This window comes from Dipodomys spectabilis, unplaced genomic scaffold, assembly GCF_019054845.1.
Source record: "Dipodomys spectabilis isolate Male_0828 unplaced genomic scaffold, ASM1905484v1 ptg000006l, whole genome shotgun sequence".
NCBI classification, from domain to species: domain Eukaryota; kingdom Metazoa; phylum Chordata; class Mammalia; order Rodentia; family Heteromyidae; genus Dipodomys; species Dipodomys spectabilis.
The window spans coordinates 15,148,471-15,168,950 of record NW_024870683.1 but is presented as its reverse complement, the minus strand read 5'-3'; the positions used below and the strand labels follow the sequence as shown (position 1 = coordinate 15,168,950).

General features: G+C 40.1%; 1 protein-coding gene across 1 annotated transcript; it reads right to left on the bottom strand.

The window, feature by feature from the left end:
• Positions 1-10,171: 10,171 nt before the first annotated feature.
• LOC122124174 (protein NipSnap homolog 3A-like) lies at positions 10,172-20,010 on the bottom strand. Its single transcript, XM_042698881.1, has 6 exons — positions 19,834-20,010; positions 16,993-17,203; positions 14,938-15,096; positions 12,656-12,805; positions 10,341-10,427; positions 10,172-10,248 (listed from the first exon to the last, which is right to left on the bottom strand). The coding sequence occupies exons 1-6, from the start codon at positions 20,008-20,010 to the stop codon at positions 10,172-10,174; spliced, it is 861 nt and encodes a 286-aa protein (XP_042554815.1).
• Between the last annotated feature and the right edge of the window lie 470 nt (positions 20,011-20,480).

The following is a 20,480-nucleotide window of genomic DNA, read 5'->3' as shown; positions in this document are numbered from 1 at the left end:
GCCTGTCACTGGGCTCAAAGGTCAGTGATACAGAAGTGGAAAAGGGAAGTGTGGCCAGAGAGTCCTTGAGCTGGGAGGAGAGGCGCCTGGGGGTGTGTGCTGTGCAGGGCTGTGCAGGTAACCTCATGGAGGTCAGAGACCTGGAACCGACCAGCGACCTTTCACCTTTACCTGCGGAGTACCTTTTCCATCTTTCTGACCACCCTGTCAAGATCTCTTGAGAGGCTTTGAGATACCTATAAATCAATATATGTCTATATATCTATATATAATATACACATATGTATCAATGTGTTCGATGCCAATATCCTATATATAATGTATTCTTTGACACATAGAGGCTTTGATAAATATGTGTATACACACATATGTATGTTAACTTTTTGTGGAGTTCAGAAGAATGGGGGCTTGATGTGAAATAAAAACGCAAGCAAAGCTGGGTGCTGGTGGCTCACACCTGTACTCCTAGCTACACAGGAGGCTGAGATCTGAGGATCAAGGTTCAAAGCCAGCCTGGGCAAGAAAGTCAGTCAGAAGCTTATCTCCAGTTAACCACCAGAAAACGGGAAGTGGCCTGTGGCTCAAAATGGTAGAACTTAGCTTTAAGCAGAATAGGTCAGTGACAGTGTCCAGGCCTTGAGTTCAAGTCCTACAACTGACCCCACCCCACCACTCCAAGGAAAAAAATCAAAATTTAAACATGCATGGATTGAAATCAGTTTTGTCAGATGGAAAAGGAAAACTGACCAATGATGTAATCACCAGAATAACTTCATTTTCACCAGAATAACTTCATTTAGCAGTCTGTTGTTGCTGCTGGGACAGGAGCTTGAAAGCAGGGCCTCACATGGCCCTGCTGCTGGTACTCTACCACATAGGCCATGCCTCCAGCCCAGCTTTTTGCTGGCTAATTGAAAATGTAGTCTTATGGATTGCCTGGATTGGCTTCAGACATCCCACTTCTGCCTAGGACGTGAGCCACCAGTGCCAGGTTTCATAGAACAGTTTACCAATGCACTCATTCAATCAATAGTTTCTGAACTTTTGGGCTGCAGGTTTTGGTAGGTAGTTTGATACTGAGAGGGAACCAAAGATTAAGTTCTGAAAGCCCTCTTGATAAGTAGCAGCTATCCAGGAAAGATAGGGAGATGCAAAGTAAACTTAAGATGTAGGGTGAAATCACAAGATCTCAGAGAAAAACCCTTGTAAGTGAACTTCCTGACTTACGGTTGACCCCAGCCCTGTGGACTAGGCAGAGGGATAGGAATTGCTGTGGTGATGCAGGGAGTGGGGGTAGATAACTGGTTGACTTTCTGGGTACATGTAGCTTGTTGGAGATGCAAAAGGAAAATTACATCAGCAATTATTGAATTACCAGTAAGGTACCTATAGGGAACATACTGGAGAGAGATCACCTGTACTGCTAGCTATTCTCAATATCCTTTCTATGCCCTCATCTTTTTAAGAGAACACTAGGCTCTGTGGTTATGTGACTGAGTCCTAGCCAGTGAAAAATGTCAGTCCATTAGCCTGTAAGTCATCTACAGGAATGGAGAAGGGAGGAGCTGTTCCCTTCTCTGCTTCTTCACTTGTACTTGCTGGAATGTGGCTGTAATGGCTGAGTCCATGAAATATTAAGATAGATGATGATGGTGGAATAAGAGAAAAGGAGTCTCGATTTTCTGATGTCTTGAAATTGCATACTAGCCACTGTAATCTTTCCTTCCTTAGGTCTGTATTACACAAGAAATTGCTTTGTAGTGTAAGACTGCTGTTACATGGCTTATATCTGTGATCTTAATATGAGCGTGGGTGTTTCTTCTCACTCCATTTTATATAGTCTTCATTTTCCTTCTACCATTTATGAGTCACCCAATTAATTCCCCTGAACATGACTTTCCTATCCATAGGATTAAACCTGTGAGCCAGCATTATCAGCTGCATCTTTGGAGTCATCCTCTCAGGACTCCTGGTTGTCTTGTTCCAGAGGGGCTTTCTTGTTCTCTAATATGGCATGGCACTGATTCTGGGCTCTCCTTCCATGACAAACCAGCTGTTTTGCTTTTTCTTTACTCAAGTATTCTGGGCCTTTGTGATATTTCTGGGCAGCAGGGTGATAAAGGTGGAGCAGCCGCAGCCAGCCCCGGGCCTCTGACAGCTCGTGTGTTGACACAGCATTTAGGCCTTGGCGTTATGAACCCCACAGGCCATTGCTGTTTTACTTCTTCATTGCCTGCCAGCTGCTGCCCTGGTAAATTTCACCCTGGTGACTGATCAGGCTGGTATTAAAGGGGGTGCTGTGATGCCGGGCAGCTTCCTTACTGCTACCCCTGCTTCTCGTCTGTCTTTGTGTTAAAAGCCTCAGAAAAAGGTGGATAAAACCACTGGAAGGAAAGTCTTTATTGGGTGGATGGAAGGTGGAGGTGTCTGCTAGCTACTCACAAAGCCAATTGAACAGCTTGCTTATGTAGTCAGTGGAAGAGGGGAGGACTGTCTGCACCAATAATTAATGGCCCCTCACGTTTCAGCCAATCATGTACAGTCCATTATGCAGATCCGTGTCTGCCCACCTGCTGCAGTTCTGACAACTGGACTTCCATGAGCCCCTTGCTGGGGTGGGGGATGGAGGAGGGAGGATGGAGCTGAAGTCATGCTTTGGGTATTGGCAGTCTGTTTGGCAACCTGGTTTGTTCTAGGCAACAGGAGTAGAGGAGAATAGTGTAAAAGCTATTACTTCTGGAGTTTAGAATTTTCAGGCCCCATTTAAAAGAAAAAAAAAGCTTTCAAAAGGCTGTAGACATAACGTCTTGTACATCTCATTGTTGCAATGGGTCCACCTGTATCCCTATTTAAACAATTTGTGTTTTCCCTTCCCCTCCACAAATTATACCAACATCAAATACAGTGAAAGCAAGGATTATACCTTGGGGAAGGGACATACAAAGCAACAAAGAAATCATCTTATAAATATGTTAGAAACAATTGCATGAAAACAAAAACATTTGAATACTTAGGCTTCATTTTCCTAACATCACCTTATCTGACCTTTTCCACTTGTCTCAGACATATACTAGTTATTGCAAATAAGGGAAACCATGGAACCTATGTTTCTTTGGGCCTGGCTTACTTCACTTTGGCGGGGGGTAGGGAGGTGGCGTGGGATGGGGGGGTGAGTGGGTGGGTAGGGGGGGCTGGGGGAAGGAGATGTGAAGGGATGGGAAGGGGAAACAAAGGAGGAGGCAACAATGCTTGATCAGAAATGTACTCATTACCTTGTCCATGTAATTGTAACCCCTCTGTATGGTATTTTCACAATAAAAAAGGCTACAGACAACAAAGGCTTATCAGTGACAATACTTCAACTGTATTTGACCCTGCACTAACAGTGCTTTACTTCTGTCCTGGTGTGTGATGTCCTAGGGAAAGGTGGGTCAACTCTTTTGCTTCATGGTTTGATGGGTATAAAATTCTACACTGGGACTCTTTTCTGTTTTTTGTAAAGGCAATGTTTTATTGTATAATAAGTTCTATAAGAAACTCGCTGAAGTTGGAAATGCTGATTCTTTGAGAATTATTTCTTACTCTCTGGGAAACCTGATGCACTTTGGGAAGCTGCTTCTCCCGCTCTACCCCCTCCAAAAAGTGTGTCATTCTCAGTAGATTCATCTGGCAACAGCACTGAAAAACTTATTCTTCTTTAAATTGTTTTCATGTGGAGCTCAAGATGTTATGCTGTTGGGACACAAGGCCTCTAGTTGATCTTCTGATTTTCTTTACCAGTTCTTCTGTTTACTTTCTTTTTTTACATTTTTTGTGGGGTATGTGGCACAATTTAATCTCACATAGAAATCTAAACTTCTACTTTTACAGTATTTACTCTCAAGATCTCTTCCCCCCCCCCCTTTTTAACACTTTCCTTGGAATATTTTTTTTCATCTTCACAAAATGTTTTCTATTTACTTTGCAAGTTCAATATTCTATCTCTCAGGAAATAATAAGTATTTTTTAAAAAATAATAAATTATTACAATATCTTCTTTTTCATTTGACATTTTCTATCTTGGTTTATTTCCTATCTTTAGTACCAGAATTTTTCCTAAAATGTCTTCATTTGATTCTTGGATTTGACTTTACAATGACCTGTTAAGTAGTGGGCTTCACTGTACAATTTTCTAAATGGGCTCTTTGAGGGAACCCACCCTATTTTCTTAGTAGTTCCCATGATAAGTTGCCTTAAAAATATGAAGTAAGCCGGTGCCGGTGCCTGTAATCCTAGTTACTCAGGAGGCTGAGATCTGATGGTTCAAAGCCAGCCCAGGCAGGAAAGTCCGTGAGACTCTTATCTCTAATAAACCACTAGAAAACTGCAAGTGGTGCTGTGGCTGAAGTGGTAGAGTGCTTGCCTTGAGCTGAAGAGCACAGGGACCACGCCCAGGCCCAGAGTTCAAGCCCCATGACCGACCAAAAAAAAAAAAAATGAAGTAAAAAAGCCAGGCACTGGTGGCTCATGACTGTAATCCCAGCTACTCAGGAAGCTGAGATCTGAGGATTACAGTTCAAAGCCAGCCTGGGCAGGAAAGTCTGTGAGACTCTTATCTCCAATTAACCACCAGAAACAAAAGTGGCACTGTTGCTCAAGTAGTAGAGCACTCACCTAGAGCTGAAGAGCTCAGAGACAGCACCCAGGCCCAGAGTTCAAAAGCCCTATGACCAACAGAAAAAAAAAAGTAAAGATACACAATGTGGAATTCTATATTCATCTTAAGTATGAATAGAATGTTAGTAGAATATATTATTAGACATACAAGTTTCAAAAGTTTAATACTACATACCACATGCCTGCTCCTAAAGCTGTGTGTGTGTGTGTGTGTGTGTGTGTGTGTAAGACCTATGGAGAAACTTCCCATGTCCTCATGTCCTATGTGTGAAATATGCACATTATTTCAGTTTCCTGTGACTGAAGGGAAGGCCCTGGCTATCTCAGTATTTGCTAGGTTGTAATTCACTGAATTATTTGTTTAAGTTTGTTTCTCACATTCTTGCATGTGGTTGATATTTCAAGGTTAAAAAAAATCACTGTTGTAATATATAGATGTAGCAAATGCACAACAGTGTTTTATTTCTTATTCCTTGAGAATCTAAAGTAGGTTTTCCTAGTTGCCAGGCAGTATTTTTTACATGATGAATTAAGGCTTTTCCTACCCCTTGGCTTTACCATTTTTCTACAGATTTATCATGAAATGTCTCTAGCAGTCAGGAAGGCAGAGGGAATTCCCAGAGGAAAATACAGAGGGCTGTAGAGAAAATGAATTATATTGAATCAGGATCATCAAAATATAAAGGCATAAGCCAGACCCTGGTGGCTCAACCCTATAATACTAGCTACTCAGGAGGCTGAGATCTGTGGATCATGGTTTGGAGTCAGCCTGGCCAGGAAAGTCCATGAGACTCTTATCTCCAAAATAAACTATTCAGAAAAAGCTGGAAGTATCTCAAGTGGTAGAGCACTATCTTTGAGCAAAAAGAAGCTCAGGGACAATGCTCAGGCCGAGAGTTCAAGCCCCAATACTATGCACATCTCTTAATGAAATAGTCTTCTTTATTAAGGTATTAAATGACAAAATCTAATAGCTGGTGTAAGAGAATTTTTAAGTAGTGTCAAATATAAAAGAAATTTGGGTGTATTTTCAGCGACTAGAAGTAGAATTGGGCAGTATTTAAGAATTTTTGTGGCTTACATGTCACAGGTTCTGATAATAATGTTGTTTATTTACTGGTAAGAGTAGATACAACATTTGCCTATGAAAGTTACCAGACCCTCTGAATACCAACTTTCCTGGCTTCATGCCCAGGATGCTACACACCCTTGCTTTAGGATACATTCGTGGAAATAGAATTACTGGGCAATAAGGCATGCTTTATTTATCTGTCCTAAATAGTGCCACATTTACAATCTTCAAACCCGTATATGAGGATTCTCTAGCCATCTCATAGAATTTGATGTGAAAGTGCATTTTTATGCTTCATATAAAAATTGGTGTCAGTTGCAATGTGATAGATTAAGAAGTGGTAAAAAGAAATAATCTACCTGTTTAATTTTGTCTAAAGGTCAGGCTCATGCAATTGTGTAGATGGAAGCAGTAGAGGTGGGTCCAATGCTGACCTTGATGAGATTAGAGGACAGATGTGAACCTGGGTACTTTCTTTCATTAGAGCTACTTTTAAATGCCACTAGATGGCGGCATAGCTTAACTTTCCTTTCATTGAAGGTGTCGTATCCACCTATTTTTGCTGGTTTTATGTTGAAATTTAAGCTTATGAATATGAAGAGAATTAATTTACAGAAATTTTATGATGCCTGATTATGTATCAGAGAAAATATTTCAGGAAAGGTGAGTTACTCTGATAATATTTTGTGAGTTGCTTTACTTTTGTTATTTATTTGTCTGTCTGTTTATATTGTGCCAGTTCTGAGGCTTGAATGCAGGGCTTGGTCACTGTCCCTGAGTTTCTTTTTGCTCAAGGCTAGCACTCTACCACTTGTGCCACAATGCCACTTCCTCTCTTTTCTGAGTAGTTTTTAAAATTAGAGATTCGAGTCTTAGGGACTTTCCTGCCTGGGGATGGCTTCGAATTTTAATCCTTAGCTCTCAGCCTCCTGAGTAGCTAGGATTACAGGAGTGAGCCACCAGCACCCCATAATTTTTGCTATTTATAATAGGCAACTTTCAATAAAAGTAAAAACCAAGTTTCATTCAATATTCCTTATGGTGTCCTCCTGATCTCACTAAGTACTTGTTAAGCATGTTTTGTGCTGAACATTGCTGAACATGCTGTGCAGATGGAAAAAGACCAAATCTGTGAACTTTGCAACCTGTGGTCATATTTTTGCAGCTAATGTCTTTGCTAACATCCTTGTTAATAAGACTCAATGACAAGAAAGTTTATGAACATTCTAATGTTATTATGGTATAAATTAATTTAAAGTGGTTTCTACATATAGGAGCAACTTTTAGTATTAAAACCCATGAACATTCACTATACACACACATATGAAACATTTTTTAAGATATCCTGTTGTCTTTCCTAAGGCTTTTGTTTAGGATAGTATATTTTAATAACAATGACATTAAAAAACCTGTCAGTAATAAATGCAATGCCTAATCTAGGCATTGCAAATTTCTTCCTTTGAATAATCTCTATGCCTGATGATAGAGTTGGGAATTTTTTTTTTTTATTAGGAAAGCATTTTTAGAACTTTTGTAATTTGTTTCAATTTTCTTCATTAAGTATGGTGGTTTCTATCCCTCCCAGCTGTAACTGGACACACCATCTATCTTCACCTGCTCACATACGCCATGGCATTTTTCATGAACTTCTGATCGAGCATTCATTATCCAATGCTGTCCAACGTATCTATCTTCATCTCTACAAGGTGTCACACAAACTACTATTCGTGTGTGTGTGTGTTTGTGTGTGTGTGTGTGTGTGTGTGTGTGTGTGTAGGCACTTGAACTCAGGGCCTCATGCTGGTGCTCTTCTACTTGAGTGATATATCCTCTTCCGCCCCTTCTGACTCTTTGGTAATTAATTGGAGATAAGAGTCTCACAGACTTTTCCACCCAGGCTGGCTTTGAAATTTAATCCTCAGATCTCAGCCTCCAGAACACCTAGGATTGCAGGCATTAGCCATGGGTACACAGCAGAAATAACTCAAAGTCAATTGTTATCACTTGGAAAACAAGGTTGACATACTTCTTTTCCAAAAATAAATATTTTATTTTTAATTGGTGGTTCTAAGGTTTGATCTCAGGGCCTTGTGCTTGCTAGCTAGGGACTCTACCACTTAATCCTTCCTAGTCCTTATATGCCTACCTTAAAAATTGTTTCTTCTGCTTCCCATATTTCCTCTTTGACTTTTTTTTTCTTTTTTGGTGCTAGTCCTGGGACTTGAAATCAGGGCTTGGGAACTATCTCTAAGCTTCTTTTACATAAGGCTAGCACTCTACCACTTGAGCCACAGAGCTCCACTTCTGGAATTGAGGGGGTGGTGGTGGTAATAGTTTATTAGAGATAAGAGCCTCATGGACTTTCCTGGTTGGCCTGGCTTTGAAGCACAATCCTCAGATTTCTCCTGAGTAGCTATGGTTACAGGTGTGAGCTACTGGTGCCCAGCCCCTCTTTGCTTTTTACCCAAGAGCCATGGCTCAAAAATTCTCTTGAACCTAACAGAAGCAGACCCTTATAGTGACCTCATGCTGAATTTTATTAGTGAAAGCTTCACTAATAAAATTATTAGCTTTCACTAATAAAATTTCACTTTCATTGGCTCTCATACTGAGTCAGTATGGTTACTCTGGGCCTGGTCTTCTACCTCTTCATAAATCTTGGTCAGGATCATAGATGGGCATGTCTAAGAAAAGAGCCATTGGCTCCTTTTCAAATTAGTTTGAGAAAGAGAAAGGCAGGGAAGTTGTACAGGTATAAGACCTTAAATGACTTTGGGTAGACAGCTGATGTCACATCGATATCTGTTCACATTGATTGCAATGAATAACACTGCCATCTAACTGTGCATGTGAAAACCTCTCAGAGGAAGATTACCATAGCAGACTCTGATATTTCACTCTCTGCCCAAATCTCACTATGTCTCTGGTAGGTTTTTACCTCCATTGTCAGGGTATTTTTTTAAAAATCTTACTAGGAAGCTTACCTGTCCTTTGAATCTCTGAGTTAGTTAGTGCTTTCTGTTTTTCAGTTTTCCCTCAGAAATAGCTAATTCATAATTTGTTATGTTTCATTTTCAATGCATATGAAAAATGTTAAATGAATAGGAACTGTAAATGAATGAATGGAAATGTAAATGAATAGGAACCCTAGAGCCTGGGGGGACTTTGGCTGTAGATTTGACAGTGTGCTTAGAGTATGGATAACGCCAGTGGAAAACTCTGGTTGTATAGTTGCTTAGGCTAAGTGTGAGACCTTCTGTAGTAATCCTGTCAAAAGACAGGAATGGGTGCCTGAGGTATTTATCAATGACATGGGCCTAGTTACTTATTTACAGCAAGTAGCCCTCACCTCCTAACATTTGCAACCCGCCCCCCTCCAATAGTACCACTAGCTAGGAAACCTTCTTTAGGGATGTTTAAGATGTAAACAATAACATCTAAATGAAACCATATTTACAACAAAGATGGTAATTTACCACAATCTCATTACCTTAATCCATTGATCTGGAAAAGATGATAAAAATACAAAACAGTAAGAAGAATCAAAATATACAGGCAGGCATTTATGAGTGCAAATATTTCCATATCCATAAAGATTTTGTCAAAACAAAGATATTTTAAACATCTTCATTAAATAAGATTCAAAATGAAGTAAAGGACAATTAAGGATAAATGCAGACATTTCAGCCTATATACTAGAGATTTAAAAGATTTTTAATATTATGACCTAATAACATTATTTTCTAATTGATACATATTTTTTCTTTCTTTTTTTGGTCAGTTGTGGGGCTTGAACTCAGGGCCTGAGTGCTTGCCCTGAGCCTGTTTGTATACAAGGCTAGTGCTCTACCACTTGAGCTATAGCACCACTTCTGTTTTTTGAGTAATCAACTGGAGATAAGAGTCTCATGGGAACATTTCTGCCCAAGATGGCTTTGTACCATGATCTTCAGATCTCAGCCTCCTGAGTATTAAGATTACAAGTGTGAGTCACCAATGCCTGGTATTTTTTTAAATTTATTTTTTATTGTGAAAATACTGTACAGAGGGGTTACAATTACATGGGCAAGATAATGAGCACATTTCTTATCAAGCATTGTAGTCTCCTCCTTTGTTTCCCCTTCCCATCCCTTCCCAGCCTCCCCCCCTCACCCTCCCCCCCCCCCCCCCCCCGCACCCAATCCTTCCCCCCCCCCCCCCCCAAAGTTGTAAAGTTCGTTTTCGACATGACAACTTAGGACAGGTATTTTTTAATGTGTAACAAATACTGAAATTCCTTGGGAAAATGAACTCTTACTTCCCAATGATAGGGATTTAAAAAATGCAAAAGACATAGGAAGTTAGCTTACCATCTCCTTCAAATAAAAGTTCTCTTGAGAGAATTCAAGCACCATTGGCAGATACATCTAATATCGGCTAGTAAAGTCATATTTTAGTAAGAAGCTATTTTAATGGTGAAAATGATGTAGGAATCAGAAGTATATTTTGCTGAGTCTCCAGGTATTGGACACTTTCCCGTACTGGATAAAAACATATTTAAGTGGAATATAAGTTATTGAGTAAATCAAATTTGGGTTTTTGAAAATAATTCATCACCAATGAAATAAGTTACCAGCAGCCACAACTCGGGGGTCCTCATGGGAACGATGTCTCCCTGCAGCACGAGTATCTGCATTCTCACTCCACCAAAGAACGTGAACTGCACAAATGCATCAAAAGTTGTTTCTATAGATATTTGGAGCATGCAGTAAGTTTGAGTCTTTGTATAATGCAGTTGTCTAATGCATAATTTTTTTTTACCTTATGACTTCTTGATTTGCCATGAGTGTGTGTGTGTGTGTGTGTGTATGTGTGTGTGTGTGTGTGTGTGTGTGTGTGTGTGTCTGTGTGTGTATGTGTGTGTGCGTGTGCGTGCGCGCGTGTGCCAGTTCTGGGGATTGAACTCAGGGCCTGTGCCCTGTTCTTGAGTTTTTGTGTTCAAGGCTAGCTTTCTACTACTTGAGCTCAGCTCCATTTCTGGCTTTTTTTGGTAGCTAATTGGAGATAAGAGTCTCATAAATTTTTCTGCCCAAGCTGGCTTTGAACTGCGATCCTCAGATTTCAGCCTCCTGAATAGCAAGGATTACCTTGCTAATACCTCACCAGCAAACTACCTGCACCCAGCTTGATTTGCTTTTACCTTAGAAATATAGTCTTCACCCACAATATTAAAATTTACATACTGCTTTAGCATTGCTATGAATTATATTTTCCATCCCAAACCATAATCCATCTTGATTTTATGTTAGTATCTGGTATGAGATAATTTCATAATTTTTCTCCATCTATTCTTCCTCTTAAGCAGACATCTATTTTTGTATGTATTTCATTTTCTCATGAAGTATAGATTGAACATCCCGAATTTTTAAACATCCGAAACCTGAAATACTCCTGGTGTCATTCTTTTTTTTTTTTTTTTTTGTTGGTTGTGGGGCTTGAACTCTGGGCTTGGGCGCTATCCCTCAGCACTTCAGCTCAAGGCAAGCTCTCTACCGCCTGAGCCACAGCGCCGCCACTTCTGGCTTTCTAGTGGTTTATTGGAGATAAAAGTCTCACGGACTTTCCTGCCTGGGCTGGCTTTAAACCTCAATCCTCAGATCTCAGCCTCCTGAGTAGCTAGGATTACAGGCAAGAGCCACCGGCACACCTGGCTTGGTGTCATTTATTTTAGATGAGCCTCTCTATCACTAGGAGCATTTCTGGGTAAAGATCAGAAGCTCATCACTGATTATTGCCAAGTGTTAGATATCCAGTGGATATAAAAAAAGAAACAGTAAGCCGGGCGCTGGTGGCTCACGCCTGTAATCCTAGCTACTCAGGAGGCTGAGATCTAAGGATCGCGGTTCAAAGCCAGCCTGGGCAGGAGAGACCGCGAGACTCCTATCTCCAATAAACCACCAGAAAACCGGAAGTGGTGCTGTAGCTCAAGTGGTAGAGTGCTTGCCTTGAGCTGAAGAGCTGAGGGACTGTGCCCAGGCCCAGAGTTCAAGCCCCATGACCGACCAAAAAAAAAAAAAAAGAGTAAGAAGGTAAGTAGACATTTTGAGCCTTTCAAATACTAAGGAGATATTCTTAGTTGTTGTTTATCCCTTAAGGTAGATATTCTCTGAATATATGGATATTTACTGAATTGGCAATACAAAAATGAGTAAATTTTTATGGGTGGGGGTGTTAATATTTATTAAAAATAGTATACATTATATTTGCCCAGAAACAATCTCCCTACCTCAAGTAATGATTTTTTTTTACAAAAGCAATAAAAGTACATTTAAAGGAGTACATGATTGTAAGAGAAATAGATTATTTCTCAAGATTCTTTCACTTTTTAAACTTAATTATTTTGATGTATCAGGGAAAACAGTAGTTTAGCACTGAACAAAGCTTTGGTAAGTGTTAGTACTTGTTTTGATAACACAAGGGTTTAGCTCAAGGCGCCACACTTTGAGATAAAACCTCTACCATTTGAGCCACACCACTAGCCCCTTTTTGCTTTATTGTTCAGGTAGTTGTCTGGCCTTATTTTGCTCATCCAGGTACACACCACCACACCCAGCTTTTGGTTGATTTAGGGTCTTACTCACTTCTTGCTTGGCTGGTCTGGAACCATAATCCTCAAAATCTACGTTTTCTGAATAGTTGGAATTACAAGCATGAGCTACCACATCTGGCTTGTTCTTTTTTCTTTTTTAAATAGAAAATTTCGGTACCTAGCCAGTTGTCAACATTCCAAATAGGATGTAAAAATATAATTTCAACCTTCATTACAAAACACTAAAATTTTGACAATAAAAAATAAGCACTCTAATGAGAAAGTCACAGTGATCCAAGGAACTTATCAGTAGATCATTGTATGCATCTAAGTCTCATGGAAGAGATAGACAACCATACCTCTGTTGAGTGCTCCATATTCTGCATTGAAAACACCAATGAGTGTTGCATAACCCTGGTTGATGTGAACATGAATCGCCCTTTGAAATGAATGACCCCACAGAGCTGGGCCTCCGGGTGTCATCTGAAAGGTTATCAGTTCATACACACCTGGAATAGGGAGAAAAAGCATTATTTCACAGAGGACATCCTATAATTTAGAATCATTATTTGTTGTTCCAGTGGAAGCCTCATCTACATATGCAGATTTGGAGAGCTATACACTGTTTACACATATTATATTTCCATGATTTTTCTTTGCTTTTATGTTAAGACCCTGCCCATATTTAAGAGTGAGTTTTGTAAACTTAATTACACAGAAGAGAAAAGGAAAAAATAGACACTGTATAAAGATTATTTGAACTTTATTTATTTATTTTTTGGGTCCGGTTGTGGGGCCTGAACTCTGGGCCTGGCGCTGTCCCTCAGCTCTTCAGCTCAAGGCTAGCACTCTACCACTTGAGCCACAGCGCCACTTCTGGCTTTTATTCTTTTTGCTTATGTGGTGCTGAGGAATCGAACCCAGGGCCTCATGCACGCAAGGCAAGTGCTCTACCACTGAGCCACCTTCCCAGCCCCTGAACTTTACTTATTTATTTCGCAATTAGTACTTGCAGTAATGACATTTTGGACTCAGCCTTATGCTTTTTAGGCAAGCAGTTATGCCATGCTCCCGTTCCTTTTTGCTCTCTCTCTTACTCTCTCTCCCTCCCCCCTCTTTGTTTCTTTCTTTGAATAGGGTCTTGTGTTTTGCCTACATAAGTTTGGACGGTGATTCTTTCTGTGTATACTTTCACACAGCCAGGACATCAGGTGTGTGCCACCACACACAGACTTATTTTTTCCATTGGTTGAGATAGAATCTCACTAACTTTTTGCCTGGACTGGTTTAGATCTTCCATCCTACCAATCTCAGCCTCCATAACAGCAAAGTATCCAGGAGTGGATACCTTGTGTGCCTGGCTCTGAAATATCTTAAATTTAAAATATTTATCAATGGAACAGATATTGAAAATTTATAAACAAACAAGATTTTTGAATTTTCCAAGTCTGTATTTTTGGAAAAGAAATAAATGAGCCAATCACTTTGGTTCACACCTGTAATTCTAGCTTTTTAGGTTGAGATCTGAGGCTCCTGGTTTGAAACGATCTCTGGCAGAAAAGTCTGTGAGATTTTTATCTATAATTAATGACCAAAAAGCCAGAAGTTGAAGCTGTGGCTCAACTGTGGTACAGTCCCGATCTTGGGAGAAAAAGCTAAAGGACAATGCATAGGCCCTGAGTTTAAGCCCCAGTACTCACACCCACACACACACACACACACACACACACACACACACACACACACACACACAGGCACGCACACACACACACACACACACACACACACACACACACACAAAGATGAAGTGAAATAAATAAAGCAAATAAGTTAAAGCAATCAAAACAAATAAATTTAAAATGTGTATTAATTAAATATTAAATTATTTCAATTAAATTATTACATATTGTCAATAATTATTTGCAAACTGAGAAATTAGTGAAAAATTATGGTAATACAGCTTGTCAGTTTCAGGTAATTCATTCCCCTAAATGATCAATTTGTTGTGATGTGTGGAAGATGCTTTTATATCCAAACACATATTGTTTTAAATCTTTGATAGTATTTTATATATTACTCATTATTTCTTGAGACATGATTCCTACTCCTAGTGAGAAATTTCTCAACCCTATTGACAAGTGTATGATTTTTCCCATAATGTGGCTAAGTTTTACCCAGTTTCAAAAATCTAAATTTGGAAAACAATTCTTTACTTCAATTTTCACTTTTTTAAAAAAAAGTATAAGCATAGAGCTTTAATTTTATATCAATAAGATGTTTTTATTGAAAACAAATGATTGTTGCTTTCCACTGGAACTTTGGTTTTTTTATTGCTTGAGGTTCAGCATTTTTTTTTTTTTTTGTCGGCCATGGGGCTTGAACTCTGGGCCTGGGCGCTGTCCCTCAGCTCTTCAGCTCAAGGCAAGCACTCTACCACTTGAGCTACAGCGCCACTTCCGGTTTTCTGGTGTTTTATTGGAGATAGGAGTCTCACGGTCTCTCCTGCCCGGGCTGGCTTTGAACCCTGCTCCTCAGATCTCAGCCTCCTGAGTAGCTAGGATTACAGGCGTGAGCCACCAGCACCCGGCAGGTTCACCATTTTTATTCACCAACATTCAAAGTAGTCAGGAGGAAGTCTTACCTTGTTTTGGAGGTTTTCCTAGTTTGCACCAAGGGACCAGATAAGTAATCTCACTCGTTTGTTTATCAATGAGAGGCAAACTTGGAAGGAGGAATTGTTCTTGCCATTCTTTATCCTGAGCCAAGGCTTTCCTAACTGCAGTTCGATGAGCAAAGTTATCTATGGGAGAAAAGCATTAAGAAGAGCGAAAAGAAAAACAATTCAACTTCAAAGCAACTGTATTTCTCTGGATTTTATCCAGTCCAGCAGAATTCATCCACAGCATTTAGGAATATTGTGGCGAGATCAAAAGGCCGCAGGGCACTGATGCTCTCATGGGGAACAGAAATGCAAGGGACTGTGGTCACACGAGAGACTGGGCTCCAAAGGCTCTACCACTTCCTGAGTGGCTGTGTGAGTCAGTTTGGGTGTCTTTCTGTGGTCACCTTCTCTGTGTGTAAAACCGGAAAGGATAATGCAGCACCCATGTCTGGGGGTGATGTGAGGATCCAATGAATTCATATATGAGAAAGACTTAGCACAAGGCTCAGCACACAGTACTCGTGTGTGTGTGTGTGTGTGTGTGTGTGTGTGTGTGCATCACTTATTCAATTGAGGCATTTAGCTGACAAGGACAGTTTAGGCAAATATTATATGATTTCTTAGTAATGGTAGGTGGCCAAGACAAGGCATACTTAGAATAACTTTTAACAAACTGAATTAAAATGGCTTAAAACCAACAACAACAACAACAGATCCATTTCAAAGAATGGATGGCTTATGGTCATTCTCAACAACTTTCATATCTCTCTTTTGTAAGTTACCCAAACTTTTACCAATGTATAGGCCTAGTGTCATATTTACTACTAGATCTCATGAGGTGAATGGTAAAATTCATATATGTTATGTTGGGGATAATGAATAACACCCGTCTTACATATGAAGTGAGGATGAGGACTTTGTTTTCCCAGTGAGCCATGATTTAAGTTCTATCATACCCAAAGTGTAAGTTATGTTTTAATGTGGCTTGTTCTATTACATCAGGGAAGACCCTTAAAATAATCTTGCATTAGACATAGAATGAAAATTTTTGATAATGGAGTATTCTAGGAACATTAATTTGGTCACCCGTGACCAAACCCTCAATGAAATTAAGAGTTCTTTGGGCATTCTGATGTGGACTGTTAAGACCAGGCACAATGTCAGCAAACATGGATGGGATTTTTATAACTGATTCTCTTTCTTCAGGGTTAGGTAAATTCAAATGGGGAGAAGTCTCCTCCTCCTTCATCTTCATAGTATGACAGCCATACTCAAGTATGTACTCAAGTACAAATGGTCTCTCAACATAAGAGAATTATTGAACTTCAAAAGAGAGAGACTCAAAAGTTGACGGTCATCTCCTCTCAACCTCCTTTTATTTTTTTCCCTCAGTGAATTATTTTTGCTGCAATATTGATATTAAGCCCTAGTTTATTAATAAGAAAAGATACTTTTGTTCTGTGTTGTTACCACACTTGGGGGTTTTGCAAGCACTGCTTTAAATTCTGCCTGCGCTAACTCTTTCCCTAGTACACCATTTGTGTTTTACATCTGGATTACAATTTTATTATTTGATATATGAAGATGCATATTTTCCTAGTTATGATAAGATTTTGGGAAAGGGTTGTTAAAAGTGGATCACTGAGAACAGTAATCACTGAATTTACATTTGTTTTTGGTACTATATTTCTTTTTAATAGTTTTATTTAACTTAGGTGTATCTATTGTAATATAGATCCAATAGTGTGTCATGTGACAGCTAACAGAATGAATATTTGTGTTTTTTTTTTTGAGGTCTGGTCATGGGGCCTGAACTCTGGGCCTGGGCGCCGTCCCTCAGCTCTTTAGCTCAAGGCTAGCGCTCTACCACTTGAGCCACAGCGCCACTTCCGGCTTTTTTATTTTTTCTTACGTGGTGCTGAGGAATCAAACCCAGGGCCTCAGGCATGCAAGGCACGCACTCTACCACTGAGCCATCTTCCCAGCCCCCAGAATGAATATTTGTACTGGACACCTAAATTAGATACGTCATACCATATTTCCAAATATGAAATACTGTGTTCAGTCTGCCTCCAAATTCTACACTCCAATATCCAATCAATTCAGAGTGAGCTGTCCGAAGATGAACATTTTTCTTAGAATTCTCTAGGAACTCCTTCATCTTTGAGGGTTTAAGATAGTAGGTACGAAATTCATAGAATGTTCCATCATCTTGCCTAGGGCCTGTAGCAAAGGACGCACACACCTGGATAGAGATAAGGTGAACTTAAATATTTTGGGGAAAGGTAGGATATGTGATGTTCTGTTACAACCACTTCTGAGTCTAGAAACAAGGGATACACGGTACACTGAAAAAATGTATTGTGTGCTTCTATCAAATCTCCTTAGACTTGTTCATGCAGAGATGTTAATAAAGATAACTAATATCAAATATGCTGAACACATAGCTACTGTGCATGATCATGAGAAGATGTGTATGTAAAGGTCTATGTGTCTTAATGTTACTCCTGTACAGGCAAAATACAATTTGGATTAATTTAAGTTTACAGTTTTCCCTTACTTAATCAAGATCTCACCTGAGTTCAGGATTATATGTGCCAGGATTTTGCACCTAAAACACTTTACAAAATCTTTTGGAGGCACAATGAAAACGTTTATTAGGAGAAACCTTTATATTACTACTATTATTATTATTACTATTCCCTCTTACAAAAGTGAATTGTTGTATTTTCTACACTCAATAGAGCAGCCAGTGATGAAAAATAGGACTGAAATTTAAGTAATGCATTAGTAAAGTGCTATCAAGCAGCATCATAATAATGGGGTAGTAGAATATGTGAATTCTAGGAGAGGAAAATTGAGGGAACCGGGTGCCTGAATTATATTCATTTTTCATGACAGATGCAAAGTGAGGAAATGTATTTGATGCATATAGCTGTACCAGTTTTATAGAACTATTTAAGAACCATTACTTTTTCAATAATCCCAGGGTCATTGTGTAACCTCTTAATTCTTCATCTAAGTGAACTTAACTTTCACTAGGAAACACCCTGTGGGAAATTGTCCTCTGTACATGTGTATCTGTATGTACATACATAGAAGGGCACACACATACACTCTTATGGCATTGGAATTCACAGATACATCTTATGTTACATGTGGTGAAACGTGCTCATTTTCTAAAGCTAATAAAATCAGAAAAATCCATGGATTTAGAATCTGCAAAACTAAGGACCAGTTATTGCTTAAATTGGCTGTTTGTCTAGACTGTTTGTCTAGAGGAAGCATTAGACTTTTGTACTGACCTATTATTTTTTGTTTACAAACACATTATGTATTTTTTATGTATGTAAGATTTAATCATCTTGAGTTCATTGTTCACATCTGTTCATGTTTATTATATTCTTATTGCTCAAATAACATAAAAAACAATCTCAGTGGTCTCTGTACTTTGCCGTCACTATTTTGTGCTTTCGAAGCAAACTACGTGCAGAATGTTAGCAGAATAAAAAGTGGGCTGGTATTACAATTTTAATAAGGCTGCATCTGAAGCCAGGCGCTGGTGGCTCATGCTTGTAATCCTGGCTACTTGGGAGGCTGAGATCTGAGGATCATGGTTCAAAGCCAGCCCGGGCAGGAAAGTCCGTGAGACTATCTCCAATTAACCACCCAGAAGTGGTGTTGTGGCTAAAGTGGTAGAGCACTTGCCTTGAACTGAAGAAGAGCTCAGGGACAGCGTCCAGGCCCAGAGCCCCATGACTGACCAAAAAAAAAAAAAAAAAAAGAGCTACATCTGGAAGATGAAATAATTGGTCATAGGCACAGACCCTTATTATCTGGTGAGGGCCAACATACAGTGAGCGCCGGCGGTGCGGGAGGTGGTGTGTGAATAAGAAGGAATGGTGATCTTTCAGAGTTTGTTGTAGGACTGAACAGATTGGCCTGGGCAGGACATCATCAGTGTTTGCCTCACCCTTATGTCCAACTTAGGGCTCATTCTGATGATGACCAAAAACTCGATTTTTAAGAGAATGTTGGTAGAAACTTGAAAACTCTTAAGTTCAGAGAAAACTTGTAAGGAAACATATTGGCTATTATGTATATGCTTACAAACGAATTAACTGAGGTGTAATAAACTCTACGGTGAGCTCAAACAGTATTAATTCTTTGGAAAAGCTAAGTCAAAGCCCAACAAAATATGTACCAGGAAATGGGTACTTGCAAGAGGGGAGCGAGGCCAAGAATGAATGAAAGGGGAAAGAGGGAAGAATGCAGCCCACAATTTATTGTATACCACAAAACTATGATAAATGAAAGAAGGGGTAGGTTGAAGGGTTGAAAATGTTGGATGACACAGATCAAGATGCATTGTGTACATAAACTGCTTTGTTCAATGGCAAATATATGCAATACTTAACCTAAAAAATTAACATATCCTAAAAAATTAAGGAATGAAGGAAGGGTGGGCTGGGAGTGGTGGGTGAGAGTATGGAAAGGGGAGACATTGATCAAGACCTGCTATATTCATCAACTGCTTTTTGTTGAATGGCAACTCCTTTGTACAACTACTTAAAGATAAAAAAAAAATTCAAAAAAATCGTTATAAGGCCTGGTACCATTACAGTGCGGGTCAGAAGCCTAAAGACTGCAGTTAAAATCAGATGAGTGGCCAGTTTAGGAAAGTGTCCACCATAAAGTCCATTTCTAGAATAGGTGAACCCTTTCCGTGTTGTCACTTGGGAAAGGAGCAAAAGCCTCAACTTGGGAAGGGAAAGCAATCGGTGGCTAACGTCACAGAATAAGCTAGTGCCCAAAACTGATGTCTGGATCACTTGGTCCATTTTGGTCCTTAGCTGTGCCCTCTGGTTCACATACATCCAGGCCCACAGACCCGAGAATCCGGTTCTCCGTGCGGAATGTCAGGTCCAGATGCTCTGCCAGATGTGGCCTCCTGTACGCTTTACCCACCCTGCGCGCCCCTCGGGTCCCCACCTGTGATGGGAGCAGGCGCGTGGTCAGCGCACTGGTCAGGCGGCCACCGCGGGCGAACATGGTGAGCTTAACGGCCTAGAAAGCAACCAGACCGAGTCCTGGCTGACTCTCTTTCTCCGGGCAGCTGGAAAGGCTAGCTTGGGGAGGATGACCCGGACCTAGGCTCGCAGGGTCAGCCCGCCCCGCCTGCCCAGCCCACTTTGTGATGTCAGCTCGTCCCCTTTGCCTTGTCTACGCCAGCGTTCTTGCCTCAAACGTCAGAAGTGACGTTAGAATTGGCTGAGGGCTGAGACGGCCCATCTCCACCTCTCTGGGCTGTGTGTCACCGGCCCCGAAGGGGAGTATTTAGCATTAAAATGCTCCATGTAGAGCATGCTTTGAGATTGGACCTCCTGTGACCCCGAGTTGATCAGGGATTCTTGGCTGAATGTATTCTGGGCATTGGCCAGCTCACATGTGTGCAATAGAACTTTCTCTTCATGGACACCCACATGCTACAGTTTTCAGGGGGTTTTATTATGTCATTTCAC